Below are 24,631 nucleotides of genomic sequence, written 5' to 3' on the forward strand. Positions count from 1 at the left end.
GGCTCGGGGATTGAGAGGGAGCCTGCCTCACACACACCTACAGGACAGGCAAGTGGCAACTCCTGTGTCCCATGGAGCTGGGCCTGGGGTTGAGAGTGAGTCCACTCTGGGCAGCAGCAGCTCCTGTGTCCAGCAGGGCTGGGGCTAGGTGTTGAGAGCAAGCCTGCCCCACGCTCATCTAGGGCATGGGCAACCATGGCTCCTGGGTCCCAGGGGTTGGGCCTGGCTCCCCACTCCAGGCATTGAGCCTTGGCACACTGGGTCGCAGCGCCTGCTGTCTCTCTGCTGAAATACCATTCACTCAAGTTTGGCCTGGTCACGGCCCTATCATGACGTGGGTTGAGGCTGCAGGATGAGTGTGAGGCAGGTTCACTCTCTGACCCCACCTCTTCCCTGGGCCTGCTCTCCACATTGGCCAGTGAGTAACCCACCTAGAGCCTTCCTACATGGAAGCTGCGGACAGAGAAGCCATGGTATCCATGACCTTTTCATCACCATGACAAACTGCAGCCCTACACATAAGGAATCTCTGAAACAATTAACCATTACATTCATGGCAGAGAAGTTAGATAAAAAGAGAGAACTTAGATAATAAATGTATATACTCATGCTGGAAGGTAGCAACATATTACTACTTTATTTCTTTGAATTCAGAACAGTAGCACACATGAACCCCAAACCAGAGAAAGACAAAGCAGGCTGCTCTCTAAAACAGAGGCACAACTCACCAATGTTCCCTCTAATTTTTCCTACACATGTGCGGAATGAATTTTGTTATGTGCACCAATATGGAGGTGGTGTGTGACACATCACCTCCATTTTGGTGCACATAACAAAATTCATGTGGCAGGGGTGGGGCCAAGGGGTTCGGAGTGTGGGAGGTGGCTCAGGGCTGGGGCAGAAGGTTGGAGTGCAGGGGCATGAGGACTCCGGCTGGGGATGTGGGCTCTGGGGTGGGGCTGAAGATGAGGGGCTCAGGGCTGAGGCTTGGGGTGCAGGAGGAAATGAGGGCTCTGGGGTGGGGCCACAGATGAGGGGTTTGGGGTGCAGGAGGGAGCTGCAGCAGGGGGCTAAGGTGCAGGGGGTGAGGGCTCCGGCTGGGGATGCAAGCTGGGGATGAGGGGTTTGAGGTGAAGGCTGCCCCGGGGCTAGAGTGGGGAGAGAGGACTCCCCCCAGCTCTCTCTCCCCACAGCAGCACCTGGTCTGGTGGAGAGAGGCGCCTCTCCCCGCCGCAGCAGCTCCAGGGCTGGAGCTAAGGAATAGGCACCTCTTCCACCCGTCTGTGGTAGCTCCGGGCCAGGGCTGAGTTGGGGCACCTCTTACCCATCCATGGCAGGTCCGGGCTGGGGTCAGGGCACCTCTCCCTGGGTCACGGCAGGTCCATCCGCAGTTTGGGCCACCAGTGACAGTCTGCTGCTTTGGGCTCCCCAGGGAGAGTCTGAAGCAGCAGACGGTCCCTCACCGGTGGCCCAGAGGAGTGCCATTATAATACTTACCAGTATCTCAACCTTGCAATGGAATCTGTGCAATTTTTTTGAAGCCCAACTGAAATATCATTAGTTTTTCCACTATACTATACCACCATGAGAAAAGGCAGGCAAGTAGATTCTGTGTGCCCCCTGGATTGGTAAATATTAATGAAAGTTTTGTAAATATTTGTTGACATTCTGGCTACTTTGCATTAGAACGGCAGTTCTCAGCCCATAAAGCTCTGGTGGTTCAAAGAGGGCAGACTGATCATATGGTGCTATATTTCCTCCAGATTTCCACTTTCGAAATCACATTAAGAGAAGAGAAGGAAGTACGTTATGTGATAGCAAATGGGAGGAGGGTGTGGTCCATGTGATATTAAATGAGACAGGGAGATGCCTATGAGAGGTGGTTCACACTATGAAAAAGTTTAGGCACTAAAATTCCAGTTGCTTCCTTAGTAGAACCTCCAGAAGGGATTACTCTTGTAGTTAAATAACTCACCATGTACATTTAGCTTTACTGACTGAGTCACATTCCCAGCAATATTTGTGGCCACGCAGATATACATTCCGCTGTCTGAAACTCGCGTCTCAGTGATCTTCATTGACCCTGAGGAAAGGAAGGTGTGTCTGGAAAAATAGGAAACATGTATAACTGTATAAATATTTATTGAGAGAAGGAGGAGCTTTACTTAGACATTACTAATAAATACCATGAACCAGGGCCGTCCCTAGCTATTCGGGGGCCCCAGACCTCCATGGAGGGAGTGCGGGGCTGGCTTGGGTGTAGGGGGGAACTGCCCCCCATCACTCACTGGTGTCACAGCTGGGGCTGGGTCACTGCACTTCCTGCTGCCCGTGAGTGCAGACCCCACTGTGGGGGCCAGGCTGGGGTGGAGCAGGGGTGGGAAGAAGTGGAGCGGGGGCAGAGCAGGGATGGGGGCTTTGGGGAAGGGGTGGAGTGGAGGTGGGGCAGGGGCGGAGTAGGGACGGGGCCATGGGGGTGGGGCAGGGGCTGGAGCAGCACGCAGCTGCGCAGGGTACCAGGAAATTTGTTGCCCAAAATTTCCTGGTGCTCTACGCAGCTGCGTACTTTGCGTATGGGTAGGGACGGCTCTGCCATGAACTAAAATAATCCTGTTTAGCATGACATTTAGTGCCGTTGAGCAGGTTTTTATGTAACTATAATTGTGATTTATCATTCCTAAATTTTTCCTAACTCATTACTGAATCAATAAATTCAGAATACAAAGCAAATCATCTGAAACATGGCAGGATCCACAGGACAAACTGTAGGTGTTCCAGGTACTCACAGGACTTCTTAAATCCTGTCCTTTTTCTACTGGAAACAAACTTTTTGAGGAATGTGTGATTCATGGGACTGGTAATAAGAAATGGAACCCTTTCACCTAAGTCACAGGCTCAAGGTCAACCCAAATCAGCAGCAACAGAAAGTTGCTATTAACCGATTGCTCACATTTAGCCCATTTGGTGAAGTCCACTTCATCTAGGGAATAAGGATGGTCTTGTGATTAAAGCACTAATCAGAGACTCAGGAAGGCTGGGTTCCATTTTGCACATCTGGTTCAGTGACATGAGCAAGTAACTTAATTTCTCTGTGCCTCAAAGTAAAATGAGGATAGTAATACTTCCTTACTTCAAAGGGGTGACATGAACAAAAATGAATATGTGTGAGGTGCTACAGCAACTATACAAAAATTTACAAATAAATTTGCTCCCCATACACAAGAGCACTCATTACAAAAAACACCAGCACAACTGGAATTGCTAACTGTTGCAGTCTCAGGAGAAAGGGCAAAATCTGAGGGCCAGACTTTGTCACTAAGGCCATGTCTACAGTGTGCAGCGTAGGTGCAACTACATGCCACAGTGAAAAGCACACCCTGATGACACTGCAGTGTGTAGCTACATGTATCAGTGAAAGGCTCTGACAGAGGGGAGACAGCAGTGAAAGGCTTCAGCTGCTCCCTGCTGCCAGAGCCTTTCACTGCAGCAACAGGACATGCTGTGACAGAGGGGAGGCTTCAGGGAAAGGCTGACCCACCGCCCTGCCACAGCCTTTCTCCACTGCCAGAACCTTTCCCTGTGGCAAGGAAGAGGTCCAGCAGGGGGGAGCTAACAGCCCTTCCTTGCTGTGGAGAAGGGAACCAGCAGCAGGGAGCTTCTCTGCTGTTCAAACATTTGCCTGTGGAGGAGGTGGTCTCTAGCAGAGGGGAGCTGCCAGACCCTTTCCCCGCTGCTGGAGCCTTTTCCTGTGAAGGGAAAGACTCTAGTAGCAGGACACTACACTGCTAAAAACAGCAGCATAGACAGGAGGCATGCTTTGGGCCAGAAAAGAACATGTAGGATATGTACCCCAGGTACATACTCACACCTTTCAGCCATGTCTTTACCGGGTTACTCCATGCCTCACCATCTATGTTACTATTTATATCCGTACTAGGGGGGCTGTGTGCGTATGGATACTACATGCCACTGAAAGAATCCTACAGTGTATACGCACCCTAAGGCCCTGGCCCGTATTGGGGGCTAAGACTTCATCCCACTGCGTGACAGTCTCTGGGAGGTTCTAAAAGGGCACAGCATGCTCTCAGCTATGTCTGGCCAGCACTGCTTGCTGGTGTGGTGGGGACAGGTCCATGCCCCTTTTCAGGTGGGTTGGGGCCCTGATGGTGTTAGCAGGCCCTCTACTCAGGGGAACTGAAACTGTGCCTACCCCTTAGCTTACACTGGGAAAAAATGCCTCCTTCGGCCCTCCCCAATCTTGTACAACACCACAAGAGTGGGGGCACAATCTGGCCCAGAATTAATTTGGGGAATAAACCATCTCACCCCTAAAGATGGTCTCTGCACATAAGGACTGAGGTACCTTAACAGGGCATAATGAGGAAAGCTTGTACCACTGCTACCCATGCTGTAACTGATGGGCAGACAAAGAACTTCAGTCTCCAGGGAAGTCAGTTCAACACTTTTCATAAGCCCTAAACTAATATATGTTTTCACATTTTTTAAAGCAGCTGGAGAGTTTCTGAATCCAAGATACAACAGCAATAAGTAGACGCCTGCAACCAGTTTTAAACATTAACAGTCATTCATATTCTATTAGGAATTCATATTTCATATAACACAGACAATTCTCCCCATAACTCAGCGATTAAACATATAACTGTAAAAGAAAATGGAACTTTTAAAGATTTTAGATCAAGCACAGATGATCAGTTCTGGGTGCCACCATAAAATAAATATTAAATGATAATAATGAGGTGTCTGTGTACAGAAGGCTATTTGGACTTGGCCTTCTGAGGAGTGAAACATTGTGCTGACTTCTAACGCTTGTTTTTTCTTATAAATGCATATTGGAGTATGGTATGTACCATGACTGATATATGGCTTTAGTAATGTTCAGAGCTTTACAAGATAGCCACGAGGATTAAAAGCTCTCTTTCAAATTGGTTTATTTACATCTATGAAGTGTTTTGTGATGCATGTTGTAAGAAATATGTTAGACAAAACAACACAGTATTGTACAGAATATGGAGGCCAACAAAGACCATGGTGGGATTTTAACAGGACTGTAGAACTTAAGAGATGGATTTTGCTCTCATTTCTCTCTTCCCTTCCCCCCCCCCCCCCCCCCCCCGCCCTGCCCCCTCACAGTGTAAATGCAGAGTTATTCCAGTGACCACAATAAACTAATTCTGGTTTTACACTGGAGGAACCAAGAGCAGAATCTGAGAGCCTGGGAAAAAATTGTAAAATGCCAACAGTAGGAAAGCCTAAAAAAATCAGTTCAAAAAGGTGAATAATGTGCTGAGTTTGGGAATGAGAATTTCAAAACCAGCTGTCACAGAAGTACAGATTTTCCAACGCCTTACTCACTCATCAGAATGGAACAGGCAGTTAAAAAAAATAAAAACTTCCAAAAACCTGAGAGCTTAGAAGAAATTGCATTTTGTTTTGTTTCTATCACATTTTGTTACCTTGGAGAGAATGGAGAGATAAGCTGCATTTCTTTGGCCCAGGTAATTATGGGGGGTGGCAAACTCTTCACCTCACATGGAAGTGTGACATCTTCCCCTGCAGTCACTGAAATCTCTATGGGTTTGTCATATGTACTTCCTTGCTGGTCTCCAGGCCTGGACACTCTGGGTTTCACTAAAATAAAAAACATGTTAATAAAGTGAAATAAATATGTTGTCTATTTTCACGTGTAAGATAAAATAATGTAGTGTAAATTAAACTTTTTCAGATTAGACTATCCTACATCATATTGAGCATACAAAAATCCAAACTTATTTATCCGACTATCTTGGAGCATAGTCCAAACCTTCAGGTAAACAGGGTTTCAGATGATAGTGGGAGATGGTCAGAAAGCATCAAAAGGCACTCTAGGGGCTTCACTCTTCTCTCCTACAAGGTGTAATTCCATTAACTTTTGTAGAGTTTCTGCCAGTTTACCCCAGTATAAATGAAATCAGAATAAGGCCAGAGGTTCCCAGGCAAAGAGCTCAAAGAAGTGAATGCCAGATAACTGTACAAACCAGACTGCTTTAAAGGAACCGTACTTCTTGGAGCATAATCCCTTTAATCTCACTACCATGGAACCCTGGGGACCACAATTAGATATTGGTTAATGGGAAGTTTGGTAAACCTGAGTTTCACTTCAGATTTTCCAACTGAGTGCATTTTGAAGTTGAAAACAGCTTGCTGGAGGCTAAATACGTTTGATTTTAACTTATACTTACCATAAACAGTTAGTTGGACTTTCCGTGTTGCATAACCAGCCGCATTTGTTGCTGTGCACATATACTCCCCAGTCTCCTCTCCTCCTGGTGAAACTACATACAAACTTCCATCAGACCCAGCAGAAAATTTCATATTCCTGGGAGAAATCAGTTCTCCTTTCTGTACAAAATAAAAATAATAATAAAAACCCTATGAATTTTCTCAGACAAAATAGCAATGTACAAGTGCTTGATCAAATAGAAATCAACGCTTCCAGAGATAAAATGAAGCCTAACAGAAACATTTAAATTATTAGAAGTATCAAACTTGTTAGGGCTAAAAGTAGCTCAGAACAGTTCATCTAGTCCAGCGGTGGACAATCTTTTTGGCCCGAGGGCCACATCTGGAAAATTGTATGCAGGGCCATGAATGTAGGGCTGGGGCAGGGGGTTAGGGTGTGGGAGGGGGTGCGTTGTGCAGGAAGGGGCTCAAGACAAGGGGTTGGGGTGCAGGAGGAGTGAGAAGTGCAGAAGGGGGCTCAGGGCAGGGGGTTAGGCTCTGGGGTGGCAGCAGTGCGCAGCAGGGCTAAGGCAGGCTCTCTGTCTGCCCTGGCCCCGCGCCGCTCCTGGAAGTGGACAGCATGTCTGGCAGTGGCTCCTGGGAGTTGGAGTAGGGCAGGCAGCTCGGCCATGCACTGCCCTCGCCTGTGGGTACCATCCCCGAAGCTTCCATTGACCTCCGTTCCCCATTCCTGGCCAATGGGAGCTGCAGGGGGCAGTGCATGCAGGTGAGGGCAGCGCACGTAGGCTTCTGCCCATCCATCCCTCCCCCAGAGGCTGCAGGGACATGGTGCTGGCTGCTTCTGGGAGCGGCGCGGGGCCAGGGCAGACAAGGAGCCTGCCTTAGTCCCGTGCGCCATGGGGCTGGCAATTCCGCAGGCAAGATTGAAAGCCCTGATGGGCCGGATTTGGCCCACGGGCCGTAGATTGCCCACCCCTGATCTAGTCCAATCCACTGCTGCTTTCCCCCCGCACCATTCTGAAAACTGTCATTGATAGGTATACCTCAAACTGCATCTCAAACGATTGAATAATTAAACTCATTCCCCAAAATATGTTCCAGGTGTAAGGCTCCCTTAAGAGCTGGACTTCTGACACAAGGCTAAGAAAGCACTCAGGAAGCTACTTGTAATGCACAATAACTTTATGTAACCTACAAATTTATGAACAGTGGTACATATTCTTATATGCCTTATACATATTTATATTAACTATCTACAAATACTGATTTATACAGATATATGTTTCTTTTATACAGATTTTCAGCCAAATTTTTAGCTTCACCTGTGTCATTAAAGTCGACTGGATAACACCAGCATAATTGAGAAGAGAATTTGGCTCACTGTATATAAGTAAGGATCTGAGTACTTGATTTGGGACAATAGACTTCAATTCAACACTGCTGCTTTAAACTTTATGTTGAGGAATATGTAATATCCACATATTTAATATAATTCACTAGGCCAAATTCTGCCCTTAATAACAGCAATACAACCTCCAGGCAATCCTACTGAAGTCAACAGAATAGTAACTGAGGGTAGAATGCAGGCCCAATGATTATTACAGAGATGAAAACAAAATAGCTTGGTTACCATAAGAACTCTGACCCAAACGTCACCCATATTAGGAATGACCAGAAGTTCTGAAATGTCTGAATAACATTCTACACTGTTTCTGGGGCCACCCTTTGCTTCTCTTTCCAGCAAGCAATATGAGTGCAAGTGCGGGGAATCATAACAGAAAACCTTGTGAGCTTTGCATCCTAATTCTGGAGACTCAAGAGATTTGGAGACTTCTATCATGTCTTAAATTGTCATTCTAATCTGAAATAAGATTAAAAAGGCACCTTCTTACTCAAAAGGTCTGCTCCCTATGTGCATCAAGAATCATATTTAATAACTTTAATGACAAAAATAAGCTTTTATTGTGTTTTACTCCTATTAGCCTTGTAAAGCCAACATAGCTGAGAGAGACTGAACTGGACTCTATTCCTTCTTGAGTACAACGAACAGAATTGTTTACTGAGTTCCAATCAGTTACATAATGTCCCCTGAAGAAGCCATTATTACATACTCACTTTTCAGAGCAGAAATTCACTTTAAATAAGCCTCCAAAATGAATCTGAACTCTCAATCTATGGCAGTTTGCCCATCCCTAATTTTTCAAACCACAATAATTATATTAACCTTTTCCAAGACTTAAAAAAAAAAAAGGATCCAGAGATAACCAATAAAGTCGTTCTAGCTTTTCAAAGTGTGGAAGCTGAATGTGTCGCAGCCAGAGAGTACTGCATGGAAAAACAGAAGCAGATATGAATAAAGAGTGTTTTCTAGGTCCCTTAGGATAGAGATTTTTGGCTGCCTTCATTGTACATAGCTTCTGTTATAGCTAAATCATGTGTTCAGTTCGTCTTTTAACTTAAACAGCTCAAAGTTTAGAAGTTACCTTGGACCAGACAATGGATGGCTTAGGAACTCCACTTGCTTTGCACGGTAATGTTACTGGGATTCCTTCAATTGTACTGAATATCTGCTGTCCATACTGAATGATAGGTAGAACTAAAAATATATACATACACACAGATACATATTTTAAACCATGGTATAATTATCACACTGTATTCTGTACCCAATCAACTGCTATTCAGCAAAGAAGACTCAATCTACATAAAGTGGGCCTTGAAAATACCTATTAGAATACGGAGTTGAGAAATTTCACTCTGCCCTCAATGACTCAACACAGACTTGGCGCTACCGCCCCTAAGATGTGGTCTATACAAAAATTACCTGTTGCTGACAATGAGTGTCATCAGCAAGTTAAATACTAGTTTGGGTGCACACAATTTCAGAACATGTGTAAAACCATGACAGACTATGTTCAGCATCATTTCAGAAAGCCATGGTTAGGACATCCTCCAAAAAGGTTTTAAGCAAGGTTTTCTGAAATGGTGCAGGGCATGATTTGTTCTCGTCTGCACTTGCTGTGAAAATGGATGCAGCTTATCTGCTGATGAACCCACTGCCATCAATGGGGAACTTCTCTAGGACAGACCACTCCAGGCCCAAGGCCAAGAGGTAGGTCACTCTCCATGCTCATTCAATCTTTAGTTGTTAAAAATGCTAGTAAAGGTTTTTGTAGGGAATGTACTGGCTTTTGCAGAAACTTGACTGGGAACTCCAAATCAGTTCCCACAGACCCCAAACAGATAAGAGATAATAAAGACTTCAGTTCACTATCAAACTGGCCTGATTCCTATTTAGTGACAGAGACAAAAGGCTTCATATTCCTACACTATCCTGCCCTTATATTCTAGACTCTTTAACAACACATACCAACTTTTTCACCCTACCTCATGTTCCCAAGATCTGAAAAATCTTCCCAAAAAGCTGCTCACAAGAGAGAGTTTGTCAAACTCAAAACAGTTGCAAAGCATTGGCAAATAACAACATGTACAGCGCTCAGTTTTGTACTGAAAAGGATGTTCCAGCATTCTCAGTGAAATTTAAAATATGTCTCCCTTGATTAATTTAACATGTAAGAATTTCAGACCATGACACTATGGGTCACTCCAGAGCAAACATTCATTTCACCATGAGTGAGAAACTTCCATTTTTCATGGTATTAAAAATGCATCTTTGCCAAATGATTTATTTTTAAGCACTGTACTCTCATGAGTTGTGCTCCCTTTCAATAGTTATGTAACCTCTTAGATAGCACTTGGCATAGTACTCCAATAAACTCCCACTTGTGTGTCTGTTTTGTTAATAAAGTAAGGGAGTCTGCAAAACCCATCACTTGTAGACAATTAAATAGGAAGATTTTTATGGATGTCAAAAGTCTTTTTTGTCCTCTTTTTCAAACAGGGCAGGCTTGATCATTTAAGTGCATTATATGCAGGGTCCTGATTCTCCATTGCATTACTCCACATTGTAATTCCATTGCGCCCAGTAAATTCGAGGTATTATTGTAATTTTAAATTAAAAAAAAGTTCTCTCCACAAGCTACTACTTCCAAAAAGTGCAACCTTATTTTGAAAACAAATGGAAGCCCTGAGACCATTTCCCTTACCAAATACACTGACGGTGGTAGTTTTGTTGTTTGTCCCAGCTACATTACTTGCCATGCAAGTATATTCCCCTCCATCCTGTAGACGAACTCTTTCAAGGTGCAGACTCCCATCACTGCGAACATTAACATAGGGATTTGGGACCAACTAGAGAAAGAGGAAAGTATGTTTTAACTATGGAAAACACACAATTTTATTATAGCCCTAAGTATCTCAGATACTAGTGGCTTTGATGTAATAACTCGGGCCTTTTTCTCAAAGTCATGTTAATACAAAAGAACATTCCTCCACTTGTCACATGAAATATATTTTGAATAGGATTTCAGTAACATCAGGTAAGGCACCTTTTAGTGCTGGAGTCAGAAAAAGAGTATTTACTCTATGACATAGTACACATACATAACATGCTTCCCAGTTAATGCTAAGGAGTGCTTGTGACCAGGCTCGCTAGCATGGAAGGGGTCCAGGAGCCAGTGGGCTGGAGTGGCCTTTCACATTTGCAAATTGTGCCAGGACTGGAGAGGTAAAAAGAGGGAACTCGACCTGGATGGGCGCAACCATGAGAAGGGAACAGACTGTTAAGCATCAGCAGCCCTGGAGAGAGGACATACAACCTACAGAGCTGCTGCCCTTGCAGAAAGAGGGTGCAGGACCCCTGAGTTGAAATGGAGAAGAACTGAGGCTGGCACTGGAGCCCACTGAACACTGAGGAGGACACTGATTCTCCCAGGACCCCTCTGAAGAAAGAGAGGCCCATATCCTGGAGGGAGCTGTTCATATCTCATATCCTGGAGGGAGTTTTTTCTTTGCCTTTCTTTTGCTTAATTCCTTTTGCTAACTAGAGGCTGTTAGGTGGACACAGAGAGTAGATGAGACAATTGAGAGGCTCTGGCTGGAAGGTGAGTACCAGCCTGCTAAAAAGATGTCCCATAGCACCCACTAGGGTAAGATGGAGTAATTGGACTCATGTGCATGTACTCCCCATGAAGCCTGAAGGGGACGTGCTACCATGACAGTTTCATGACAACTGGATGAGAATATGGGTATGCTGATCGGCTTGGTATAAGAAGAAGGGACTTTGTTTAAAAAAAATATGGATCTGGATAGACTATCAAAGTTGGCTACAGAAAACCAGAAGCAATAGTAACAGCAGCAGCTGGCCTTCCAACAGCAACCACAGATGTGCAACAGCAGCAACAATTAGAGACCTAGCAGTACAACCACAGAAGCAGCAGTAATGCCTAGTGCAACAAATACTGTCCTTTTTCTTGTCCTTATGGGATTCATCAACAGGGACCCCACCTCGCTGGCCACACCAATGCCAGTGAAGCTTACAAAAATGGTGACAACCTGGATATGGTCCCTACCACCTTTGTTCAGGTAGTAGTAGCACTGCCATGCACCCTGGCATCTTGTTGGCCCCTCATCTGACCAGATCCGCCCTGGCTGCCAACTGGGGGCTCGACCCAACAACCGTGCAGGATTACCCCAGAGTCAAGGCAACCATCCTTCATTACTTTGATACCTCAGAGGAGATGCACCATCATTGCTTTCAGGAAGAGAAGTATCCACTGGCATCCAGCCGCACATGGTGACCTAGAGATTGAGGGTGCACTGCTGGTGCTGGCTAAAACTGGAAACCTGGATGGGGGAGCAGGTTGCTGAACTCATTCTGGTGGGGAAATTCACCCAAAACTCCCCATCAGAGGATGAGGATGGGTCCTGAAGCACCAATTGGAGACCTTGGCTGAAGTGGTCAGCTTAATGGAAAACTACATGGCTGCTGACAGCCTACCAGGGATGCCAAGAGGAAACCAAATGGGCCAGGAGTCTGAGACAACTAGAGGTGAAGGCTAGCCAAGGTGAAAGTGCCCCCCCAGGGGCTCTTCTTGCCCTGCCCCCAGGAACTACAAGAGCCCAAGACAGGATGCTATGGAAGAAGTGACGGCTGAGGGAGAAATCCATGTGGGCAAAATGCAGTCCCAGCCACGTCCTCTGGGGAGACTACCCAAAAGGGCAGAAGGAACTATCCCAGCTGGAAAGCTTGACCTGGAATCAGGGAATGAACCCAGAGGCCTGTTTCTCACATGATCTCCACCAGGATTGCCACTTTATGGATTGTAATTTCTGTAATTTCCCATCAGCTGGAATCTCAGGCTAGCAAACCTTACCGTAGACAGATATATTTCTTACATGGAACTCTCGTGTGATCACTTCCTTCAGTGATGAAATACCAATTATTTGCTGCAATCTTTTATTTACAACCTTTCTTCTCCCAAAAAAAATATACAAAAAAAATAATTGCTTAAGAACAGTAGCTATATTACACGGTGCTTAGTTTATATCATGTCTTAAAATGTTAAATGCATATTTTTCTCCCTCAGGGAATATGAAACTGCAAGACTATACATAAAAATAAAAAAAGAGTGTCTTACCACCATATCATTTTTAATCCATCTCCGCCCTGGAATTGGGTTTCCAGCCAGCAGTATACAAGGCAAAGTAAGCTGCTGTCCTTCAATTACATTGGCTACTGCTGGGCTCATTCCAATTAGAGGCGCAACTTGAATTAAAAAAAAAAAGATATTTACGCATTTCTATGTGCTTGCAGAAAATGAAATACTCCTTACTATCATTATGATTTACAACAGTGCCCAAGGACCAACCAAGAATGGGGCCCCATTGCTCTAGCTATGGTAAAAACACAGAAGACTTTATAATTTAAATATACAGGACAGACAAAGGGTAGAGGAAAGGCAGAGTGAACAACGTGATAGCTGGCAAATGTCATGTTAGTGCCAAGATATATTTTGCAGGGGGGTGGTGGGAGGGACATGGGGGTCAGCCAAGAGACAACTAGCTAAATGTAAAGACAAGGGAAGGGATGGGGGACAATGAAGGTATGAGGACAATGGGGACACAGGTCAAGAGAGAAGAGAAGGAGGAGGAAAGCATGAGAGGCAGGTTTGAAGTGAAGAGACAATGAGTGCAGGGGTTGGAGCAAACAGCAAGTCAACATAGGTCAGAGATTGTCCATTCAAAATTATAAAAACAGTATTCCCTTTGGGCTTGACCCTGCATTTCCTGTACACTCAAATTCTATTGATGTAAAGTCAATTTTTTTTTTATTTCTTGTTGGTAGCAGAATTTCTAGGAATAGAAATAGGTAGGTTCACAAGAGCCATGACCAAGAGGTGACTTCCCTTCTGAGCACAAGCTATTAGCTCTCATGGGAAAGGTCAACAGCCCGGCAGAAAGTTCTGGATGCCAATAAATATCTAACATATTGCTTACCAGTTCATAAACAGCTTCACTTGTTTGTTTGCTTTTTAAAGTGACCTTGAAATAGCGGAGATTAAACAGAACGTTTAGATAGGTCAAAAACTGACTGTTTATAAAGTGCTGCTTGCTATGAATGTAAAGATTCCTGACATGTGGTCCAAGATAAAAAACACTTTACTGAATGCATAAATGGACCCCCATTCACTTCCTCCTACAAACGCACACATTTCACAGCATTATGTCTAATTATTTTCATTTCCCACTCTCTACAATAAAACCAGTTACTTAAAGATAACTCTTGTACAAACTATACATTCACTGTCTTCTTAAATCACAGAGATTTCTTATACTCCAATTTTATCAAGAAGTTGCCTTGAGCACTCTCCCTGCTACCTTCAGTTTTTAAGATAAATTATGGCAGGAAACCTCTCCCACTCCCCATCACAAAATGTTTTCATGATGAAGATTTTTCTGCCTTTAACAAACTTTTCTAACAGGAGGAGGATAAAACAAAACTAAGGATAAAGTACCTTTTTGAAGATCCATTTAATTAAGTATAGTTGGAACTAATTCAAGTCTTGCAGCAAGTCAAAAGATTTTAAAAAATGTTCTAATGTGCAAAACTCAATGATTTTGGTTTACACTGTTCCATGTTCCATTCCTATTTCAGTTAGTATAAGTATGTATATATACACACACATCTGATTTGCAAGTACGTATCCTATTTTCTTGTACAAATTCTGTCAGATGAGTATGTGCATAAAACTATGCATTAAGATTTGTAGACCAGGTCACAAGTTTTGTGTGGGATTTTCAAAAGCTCTGCTCGCATTAAAGTTAATGGCAGTTTTACCATTGCCTTCAATGGGAAAAGTGGTGGGCCAGTTCAGTCACTTTTGATAATCCTACCTAGGGTCCCTTAAGGTGTTGAACTCAGTATAGAAGCTTCAGACTATCGGGGCATAACCAAGGGCCTAATCCTGCTCTTATTTAAGCTAAGGGGAGTTTGGGGAGAAGGAACCCAACAAGGAACAGGCCCAAAACTTCTAAACTAATTTGTATGAAAATAAATTAGACTCTTGGACAGGAATAGTTCTCACTAAGGTCCAGATTCTGCACTGGCTTACCCCCTGTGCAGCCCCAATGACCTCAAGGGTCTGCACTGGATGTAAATCAGCACAGAATTACGCTTACTATTTCTAATTTTAAAGACAATTGTATTCATAATATACAGCTAGTTCTTCTAATTAAAAAAATGATTCTTTTATTTCGGACACAGAAGAAATTAACTTTTTTATTAATTACTTCTTATATAAAAATAAAATTATTGGCAATAGATGAAAATTAGACATGGGTTCAAGGCACCTAATTCAAGTCTGGATTTCCCACACCCCAAAGATCAGAAGTATTCACGTTCAGGATTTTTGTTCAGACCGATATAAAAAGAGGGAGCATTTGCTAAGTTCAGATTCAATTCCAGGATCAGATTTCAAATACCATCAGAATTTGGGGGTGTTTAAATTGAAAGTATTTGGTTTGGGCTCATATCCAAAGAAAGAGTGGTCAGATATATTACAGCTATAGAACCTCTACCAGGCCTGGTCTACACTAGGCGTTTAAATCGGTTTTAGGAGCGTAAAACCGATTTAACGCCACACCCGTCCACACTGAGAGGCCCTTTATATCGATATAAAGGGCTCTTTAAACCGGTTTCTGTACTCCTCCCTAACGAGAGGAGTAGCGCTAGTATCGGAATTACCATATCGGATTAGGGTTAGTGTGGCCGCAGATCGACGGTATTGGCCTCCGGGTGGTATCCCACAGTGCACCACTGACCGCTCTGGACAGCAATCTGAACTCGGATGCAGTGGCCAGGTAGACAGGAAAAGCCCTGTGAACTTTTGAATATTTCCTGTTTGCCCAGCGTGGAGCTCCGATCAGCACGTGTGGCGATGCAGTTAAAAATCAAAATAAAGAAAGAGCTCCAGCATGGACCACGCGGATGTGATTGCTGTAAGGGCAGGCAAATCTGTTCTATCAGCGCTCCGTTACAGAAGACGAAATTCAAAATCATTTTTAAAAAATCTCCAGACAGACGCCATAGCAGGGACTCAGCGCACTGCTGCGTGACAAGCGTAACGGAAAGCCAAAGAATCAAATGGACGCTCATGGACTGGAGGACTCAAGCTATCCCACAGTTCCTGCAGTCTCCGAAAAGCATTTGCATTCTTGGCTGAGCTCCAAATGCTTCTAGTGTCAAACACAGTGTCCGCGGTGGGTCAGGGCATAGCTCGGCAATTTACGCACCCCCCCACCCACCCCCAGAAGTGAAAGGGAAAACAATCCTCTCTTGACTCTTTTACATGTCACCCTATCTTTACTGAATGCTGCAGATAGACGCAATGCTGCAGCACTCAACACCAACATCCTTGCTCCCTCCCCGCCATGGGTGGCTGATGGTGCAATATGGTTGATATCCATCATCATCATCAGCCTATTGGCACATGGGACAGTGCAAAAGGACTGGTAACCATGCCGACTAGCATCCGTGAGGTCGATCAAGGGCGCCTGGCCCTAATTTTTCCTGGTAGATGGTGCAGTATGGCTGGTAACCATCTTCATCATAGCAACAGGGGGCTGAGCTCCATCAGCCCCCACCCTTCATGTGTAAAGAAAAGATTCAATTGCCCCTGGACTAGCAGCAGGATGCTGGGCTCCTCTCCTCCACACTGCTTAATGTCCTGTCTGGACTATCATAGCAGCTGGAGGCTGCCTTCCACTCATTTCTCACTAACAAGTCACTGTGTCTTATTCCTCCATTCTTTATTACTTCATCACACAAGTGGGGGTACAATGCTACGGTAGCCCAGGAAGGCTGGGGGAAGAACAGAATCAACAGGTGGGGTTGTTGCAGGAGCACCCCCTGTGAATAGCATACAGCTCATAATTTCTTCGGGATCTGACACAGAGCAGCTGTGCTCTCTGGTTCTATGATACAGTGGTTCTCTAGTACACTTGCCCATATTCTAGGCAGGACTGATTCTATTTTTAGATACCAAAAAGGAGGAATTGAATCAGGGAGTCATTCCCAATTTTGGATTTTGCACCCCTGGCTGATCAGTGCCAGGGGCACTTATGACAGCAGCAAATGGTGCAGTGCAAAAGGACTGGTAACCATGATCATCTTATTACCAATTTATGGTATGGTAGATGGTACAGTATGGCTGGTAACCATCTCTGCTGTCATGCAAAAGCAAAAGCATGCTGCTATGTAGCGCTGCTGAATCGCCTCTGTGAGCGGCATCTAGTACACATACGGTGACAATCACAAAAGGCAAAACAGGCTCCATGATTGCCATGCTATGGCATCTGCCAGGGCAATCCAGGGAAAAAAGGCGCGAAATGCTTGTCTGCCGTTGCTTTCCCAGAGGAAGGAGTGACTGATGACATTTACCCAGAACCACCCGCGACAATGATTTTTGCCCCATCAGGCACTGGGACCTCAACCCGGAAATTCCAAGGGGCGGGGGAGGCTGCGGGAACTATGGGATAGCTACGGAATAGCTACCCACAGTGCAACGCTCCAGAAATCGACACTAGCCTCGGACCGTGGACGCACACCACCGATTTAATGTGTTTAGTGTGGCCGCGTGCACTCGATTTTATACAATCTGTTTTGCTAAACCGGTTTATGTAAATTTGGAATAATCCCGTAGTGTAGATGTACCCTCAGTCAATCCTTTTGCTAGGTTAGATTGAGATGTTAACCCGCCTTACCCAGTCCTGTTACTGTTATTGTGGCCGGCTGTGACTGGATCTTTCCAAATTGGTTTTCAGCTTCACAGATGTAAGTTCCCTCATCGCTGACCCACAAATCTAAAAACAAATTAAATTTAAAAAAGGACAAGATTGCATTATCTTAAACTGTTTTGCACTAAAAGGTTGCAATGCAAAAATATTTCACTTTTAATGTAATTTTACTTGGCCATTCCTTGTCACTGGCCGCATTATATTATATACACATAATGCATTATTCTTCTTCAAGTTCTCTTATGTGGACATTGCTTCTCTCCATTGTGGCCAGTGACAAGGAATGGTCAAGTACAATTATATTAAAAGTGAAATATATTTGCATTGCAACCTTTTATATATACTGCTTTTCATCCCAAAGGATTTTAATGCAATTTACCAACAGTACCTACTGGAATCACTTCACCCATCTAAGAATATAGCTGTCTGGGAGGGAACAAGGCAGTTGTTTAACAACGCAGAACAATACCGCACAACTGTTTAGAACAAAAGGTGAAGAATACAATAGCCAACTGAAGCTGCAAGAAGAAATTAGACAGGCAGAATGTACAATAGCTACCCAAACTAGGACTTGGCACAAACAATGGAGTTAACATCCTCTTCTCTTGCAAAGATTCCATGGAATCTTTAGTGTCAACAATTGGCCAGGACCCAAATTTTAATCTTACCCCAAATACTGTACTTCTACGGCACTGACATTATTCTCACTCAAATACAAAGAGATTCAAATGGTAACTGAAGTGCATTCAGCCCTACTGCCAGAATGCCAGTGGAATTTTGATGTTAAATGGATATAGTCTGTACTAAAAACTGACATTGTTAAAGGCAAAATAAATACTAAAGTATTACAGTAACTTTGATAAATATATTTTTACAGTATATATTTTATGATCTTGTCTTTATAGATTTTTGTCTACCTACTGTTAATAGACAGGGCACCCGTTCTGAGCTGACTGATGGAACTAACTGCAAAGGGTCTGGAGAAAAGAGGCGCGCCATCCAACCGTCTCCATTTAACCTTTGGTTCTGGGTAACCCTGAACATAGCAAGGCAATGTCACGTTTGATCCAATATCCACAGATTCATCACTAGGTTCCTGTGTGAAAACTGGGAGAGCTGGGAGAGATGGAGTACACAGAACATAAAACAGAGAAGTAACATGGCATTAATATTCCCTTTGCAGTTTAGGTTAAACTACAATTTCAATTATATGTCCCATCATACAGCATGTAATATCCAAACAGCAGGTTCTAAATTTAGCAAAACCTTGCAACTGCAGTCTTGCATCATCATTTATTTATTTTTGGTGGTACTCAACAATATTCTAGGCACTTCACTGAAATAAGAATATACCCAATTCTGTGCAAATGATCTTACAGACTAAGACCTTGGCTGTGTAAGTTACACTGCATGAGAGGATCTCTACACTAGCAAAAAGCCTCTCTGGCAAAAGCAGGACTCCATATAGACACAAAGATCTGCCTCAACAGAGTAATTTACAGAACTAGGGCCAATATTCAACATGATGCAACAAGTCAGTGTCACTGTCTGACCAAAAAAGGTTGGGGAAAGAGGAGAGGAAGGACAAGAGTGACAATAATGTTGTGTGGTTATTCAGGTCAGTGTGGCATGTGCACATCTTCATGCTTGCACTGCTTTAAAAAAAAAGGGGGGGAATGTTTCTCCCCTCCCTTCACTTTTCATGAGCTTTGCAAAAAGAAGTGAGGAGGAGGAAAAGTTGTAGGAAGGATTTGAATGAGGCAAGGGAGCTGGCTTGATGAACTACACTGGAAAGTATTCCAAGTATACAGAGCTGCATGGAAGAAGGCACAGTGACATTTTTGAAAGGAGATGTAAGAGGAATGGAGTTTGGTGTTATTGACAGAGTGAAAGGTTAACTGATCTGCGCAATCTTTCACTAATAAGCACAGGTTAAGTTAATGTGAAGCCTAGGTCTCTAATTGTGAGTCTTTCCAATGTCAGGAAATGGAAACATTTAAATCATGGGCAGTTACTGCACTTAAATACAGGATACTTACAACCAACATCTAAAGTTATCTTGCCAGATGCTCTTCCTGCATCATTGCTGGCCACACAAGTATAATCACCAGCATCCAGATCCTGTGTTTCCTGGATCTTCAAAAGACCCCGATTAGAATCAATAATAAGAAACATCGACGCCCTCAACTCTAGGTCACCTAGGTCCACATAAAAAAGATAACATGAAATAACACGGAGTATTTCCAAAACTGTTTCCAATGAAAGAAATATCCTTTTCATTCCCAATTTGAGATTACATCATTGTTCGATTATATTTAATTATGCACTCCCAGATAAATACATTGGCTTCCATTCAACAGAGAATGAGAACATCCACCATTACATTAGACTGGATAAAATCACTTTTTTAAGAAGAGCTATAAAGCCTCTTTCTTCAGTGAATAAGCCAACCTCTAACTGATGGGAGTAAGGAAGAGACTTTCCTTATGGGCAGGTTATCCCAGAATAGTTCACTATGAGTTCTTTGCACCTTCTGCTGAAGCATCTGGTACAAACCACTATCATAGACCAGAGGATGCATCTGCCTGATCTTTTAGGGCAATTCTTATGTACCAGGGCTATTGGGATTCCAGAAAACACAGGTTGAAGTCTTTTCTAGTATTCAGCCTACTTCAATAGTTTACACCTTTGTGCATGGAACAATAAACCTTTTTTTCTGGGAGTTCAGATTCAGTTTCTGAGGGTGAGGGAGAACATCATGTAGCTCTATGATGACTCTCTGAGTGTCCTTCTACTCCAAGAGTGGGGGTCTCTAAAATCTTGATGGCAGGAGAAGTAAAGAGCTCCTTGGGCTTTTTGAGGGGGTTGGAGGAGCCATTCAATTACCAAGCATAGAAAAATACATTTGAAATTTTAGTCACATATATCTAAACATTCTACAAAGTAGGAAGGCCATTATTTAGAAGACACAAGATTCGACTCACCACTCTGTTACACTCGTTTTACATTAGTGTAATTTCACAAAGTCCATGGAGTTAAAATAGTAAAACAGAGTGTAATATAGCAGACCTCAGAGGTCTAGTGCTGTATCTCCAAAATTAGAACCTCATGGTTTAGTCACCACTTCGATAGTAAACCAGCTTTTAGCACTATTAAGTCACAAACCAAAGTAATTGAGTAAGATATCATTGTTCAGTAAATAAACCAAACCAAGCAAAATAGATCCAGATGGATGGAAGAAATGCACCTTTAAACCATTTAACTTGAGGAGATGGGACCCCAGTGGTTTTACATTCCATTACAGTCGTGTCTCCAAGGGCAACCAGAATTTCACTTTGAACTACAGTCAACTTTGGGCCCTCTGGAAAAAAAGAAAAATATTAGATTTTTTTTCAAGTAAACAAAGAATGTTTACTTTAAATATTTGTTACTTAAGTTAGGATGGTCTCCAGTTTACTCTTGTTACATGGACATTAGACAGAATATTTTAACTAAAGCTGATCAAGCTTGACAATCTTAGGTGAGCTGCAAAATATTGAGGGAAATGGGGAGAATAAAGAAACTGGAGTGGCGGGATAACTGAAAGGTGAGTGGAATAAGAAGTGAGAAATAAGAAGTGAGAGGATTTGAATATTCAGAGGATCTGGGAAGATTCAGAGACACTCTCTCGGTGTCTACTTCCCAATATTAAATAGGTGCAATACTGTAGTGCTCAGAGACCCACTGGGCTCAGTGCACTACAGACATATATTATTACTCCTGAGTGTATTCTGGGCCAATAAATAAATAAAAATTCTGCACTAAAAAATTAAAAATTCTGCAAATTTTATTCGTCAAATAAATGTGGAAGCTCCAGCACGGCACTGAGGAGCACAGGCCACTGGCTGCACAGAGGTGGGAGATCACTTTGCAGCTCCCCTTGGGACACGGACTCAGCAGTGAGGCTGCACCCAACCCTGACACAGCGCAAGGATCGGGCCTGCCCCAGAAACACCCCAGGGCCCTGCCCCTCTGTGCCAGATGCAGGCAGGGGCTCAGCCAGCCAGGGTCCAAGTGTAGAGGGGCTTAGTGTGGGGTGATCCAGGTGTGGGTTGAAAGGGTTCTGTGTAAGGCAATCTGGGTAGGGGTGGCTCAGTGGGGGATCCAGGTGTAGAGGGATCTGGCTGCACAGGGGCTTGTTGGGTGGTTCTGGGTCCAACGGTAATGGGATGCTGCAGGGGGATCCAGGTGAAAGTGGTTGGGGCTCAGCGGGGGAGGGAGGGAATCTGGGTGTGGGAGGGGATAAAGCTGGCAGAGGGGGTCTGGATGTGGGGGGGGTCCACATGATGGGGGAGTGGGGCTCAGGGGGATGGGGATCCAGGTGTGGGTGGCTCATTGGGGTGGTCCAGGTACAGGGGGAGTGGGGCTCATTGGGAGGGTTCTGGGTCACGGGAGAGGCTCTGCAGGAGGGTCTGAATGCAAGGGTTGGGCAGATGGGGGAGCAGCTCCCCGTACAATGATCCCTCCCTCTGCAGCTGAGGAGCGATGGGTGCAGGATACCTGGGGGAAGATAGTTTGCAGCTTAGGGAGAAATCTGGGGTGGGTCTAACCCAGCCCCGGATGCTGTGCAGGGGAAAAGAAAGTCCCCTCCTTCCCAGCCCAGCTGAGACTAGCAGCTGAGCCTGATACACGGTAGGAGCCATCAGCTAGGCCTTCCCCTCTGCCCCATAGTGATTTACCTCTCTGCCGGCTGCCCTGGGCACCTGAAACATACTGCTAGGGGGAATCGCATGGCCACTCATGTAGCTTCCCTTTGATTCCCCATAAGAAAAAGATGGTTACTTACCTCTTGTAACTGTTGTTCTTCGAGATGTGTTGTTCACGTCCATTACAATTAGGTGTGCACACATTGCATGCACGGACATCAGAAACTTTTTCCCTTAGCAGCTCCCATTGGGACGGCAGAGGACCCCCCTAGTGTGGCGCCCTTACTGTGGTGTATATAGTACCCTGCTGGCCTGACCCCCCTTCTGTTCCTTCTTGCCGTTGTCTCAGACAGAGGGATAGGGGAGTGGGTATTGTAATGGATGTGAACAACACATCTCGAAGAATAACAGTTGCAAGAGGTAAGTAACTGTCTTTTCTTCTTTGAGTGATTGTTCACGTCTGTTCCAATTAGGTGACTTCCAAGTTTACAATCAGAAGTTGGTAGGAGTCACGGAATGATTGATTGGAGGACAGCCCTGCCAACCACTGCATTATCTCTGGCCTGTTGGTTGACAGCATAGTGGGCTGTAAACATGTGGACTGAAGACCAGGTATCTGCCTTACAGATTTCCTGGATGGGGAACTGCACCAGAAAGGCTGGTCGAATGGGCCGTAATTGGTGGGGCTGGGACCTTGGCCAGCTCATAGCACATTCAAATGCAGTCTGTGATCCAGGACAATATGCGTTGCGCAGAAAGGCCATGCATTCTATCGACTATGGCCACGAACAATTGGGTTGATTTGCGAAAAGGTCTCATGAGCTCTATGTAGAACGCTAAGGCTCTTCGAACATCCAGCATGTGTAAGCTGCGGTGCTGCGGGCTCATGTGGAGCTTTGTAAGTAACACTGGCAGGCAAATGTCCTGGCCCATGTGGAATTGGGAGACCACCTTGGGGAGGAATTTAGGGTGCAGTCTAAACTGTACCTTGTCCTTATGAAACACTATGTAAAGGGGTCCAAGGGTGAGAGCTCTCAGCTCAGACACCCTCCTTGCCGATGTAATGGCCACCAGGAATGCTACCTTCCATGAAAGGTAGAGGAGGGAACAAGTGTGTAGGGGCTCGAAGTTTGGAGAGGCTCATGAGTTTGTAGGGGATGAAGTTCAGGTTCCAGGTTGGGATTGGTGGACGAGAATATGGGAACATCCTCTCCAGTCCTTTAAGGAAGCACTCCACCATGGGATTTGAGAACACCGAGCACCCAGATTTCCCTGGATGGAATGCTGAGATAGCTGCCAGGTGCACTCTGATGGACAAAAGAGACAGGTCTTGTTGCTTGAGGTGTAGGAGGTAGTCCAAAATAATTGGGATAGGAACCTGGAGCGGTTGGAGATGCTTGGGGTCACACCAGCAGGAAAACCTTTTCCACTTTGCCAATTAGGTTGCCCTGGTGGAGGTTTCCTACTACCGAGGAGAATCTGTCTCACTGACTGAGAGCACTCACTTTCCATGGGATTTAGCCACAGAGTTTCCAAGCCATGAGGTGCAGAGACTGTAGGTTCAGGTGGAGAAGGTGCCCGTGGTCCTGTGTGATCAGATCCAGGTAGAGGGGCAGGGCTATCGAGGCGTCTACGGACAGCTCTAGGAAGCTCGTGTACCAATGCTGCCACAGCCAAGTCAGGGCAATAATGATTACTGTCGCCCTGACCCTGCGAATTTTGAGTAGAACCCAGTGGACCAGCGGGATTGGAAGGAAGGCATACATTAGCCCCTCGCCCCACAGTATTAGAAATGCATCAGAAATTGAACCTGGACTGTGGTTTTGAAATTAGCAGAACCGAGGGCACTGTGTGTTGCTCTTGGTGGCGTAGAGGTCTACTTGGGGATAGCCCCACCACTGGAAAATCAACTGTATGATGTCTGATCTGATCGACCACTCGTGAACGTAGTAGGACCTGCTGATGTGATTGGCCAGTTTGTTCCGTACCCGGGGGGGGGTAGGATGCTTCCAGCTGAATGGACCGGGCTATACTGAAGTCCCAGAGGAAAAGAGCCTTGTGGCAGAGGGTTGAGGAGTGGGCTCCGTCCTGTTTGTTTATGCAGAACATGGCAGTAATGTTGTCTGTCAGGATGGTCATGCTGTGACCTTGCAAAGTGGCATGAAAAGTTTGGCAGGCCAGACGAACCGCCCTGAGCTCCTTCAGGTTGATATGGAGAGGTATGTCATCCCTCGACCACAGACCTTGTGTCCTCAGATCCCCTAAGTGTGTGCCCCAGCCCATATCTGATGCATCTGTTACTAGCATCAGAGAAGGTTGGGGTTTGGAGAAGGGAACCCCTGCACAGACTACTGGTTGGTCCAGCCACCAACGCAGGGATTCTTGGACCTGTCCTGGAATCGTTACCACAAGGTCCAGGGGGTCTCAGGATGGGCGGTAACACAGTGCGAGCCACGCTTGTATGGGCCTGAGTCTCAGTCGGACATGCCTGACCACATACGTGCAGGCTG

The 24,631-nt window shown here is 44.9% G+C and overlaps 1 protein-coding gene across 1 annotated transcript in view; it reads right to left on the reverse strand.

The window, feature by feature from the left end:
- The window catches only part of HMCN1 (hemicentin 1), a 319,979-nt gene that overhangs the window by 156,336 nt on the left and 139,012 nt on the right, over positions 1-24,631 (reverse strand). The window contains exons 14-23 of the mRNA XM_045027042.1: positions 20,684-20,797; positions 19,476-19,634; positions 18,358-18,552; positions 17,404-17,502; positions 12,780-12,907; positions 10,347-10,491; positions 8,724-8,836; positions 6,240-6,399; positions 5,475-5,649; positions 1,976-2,103 (exon numbers count right to left, since the gene is read on the reverse strand). Coding sequence (XP_044882977.1) covers positions 1,976-2,103; positions 5,475-5,649; positions 6,240-6,399; positions 8,724-8,836; positions 10,347-10,491; positions 12,780-12,907; positions 17,404-17,502; positions 18,358-18,552; positions 19,476-19,634; positions 20,684-20,797 — 1,416 coding nt within the window. The remainder of the gene's footprint in view (positions 1-1,975; positions 2,104-5,474; positions 5,650-6,239; positions 6,400-8,723; positions 8,837-10,346; positions 10,492-12,779; positions 12,908-17,403; positions 17,503-18,357; positions 18,553-19,475; positions 19,635-20,683; positions 20,798-24,631) is intronic.

Source organism: Mauremys mutica, chromosome 8 (assembly GCF_020497125.1).
Source record: "Mauremys mutica isolate MM-2020 ecotype Southern chromosome 8, ASM2049712v1, whole genome shotgun sequence".
Taxonomy (NCBI): Eukaryota; Metazoa; Chordata; order Testudines; family Geoemydidae; genus Mauremys; species Mauremys mutica.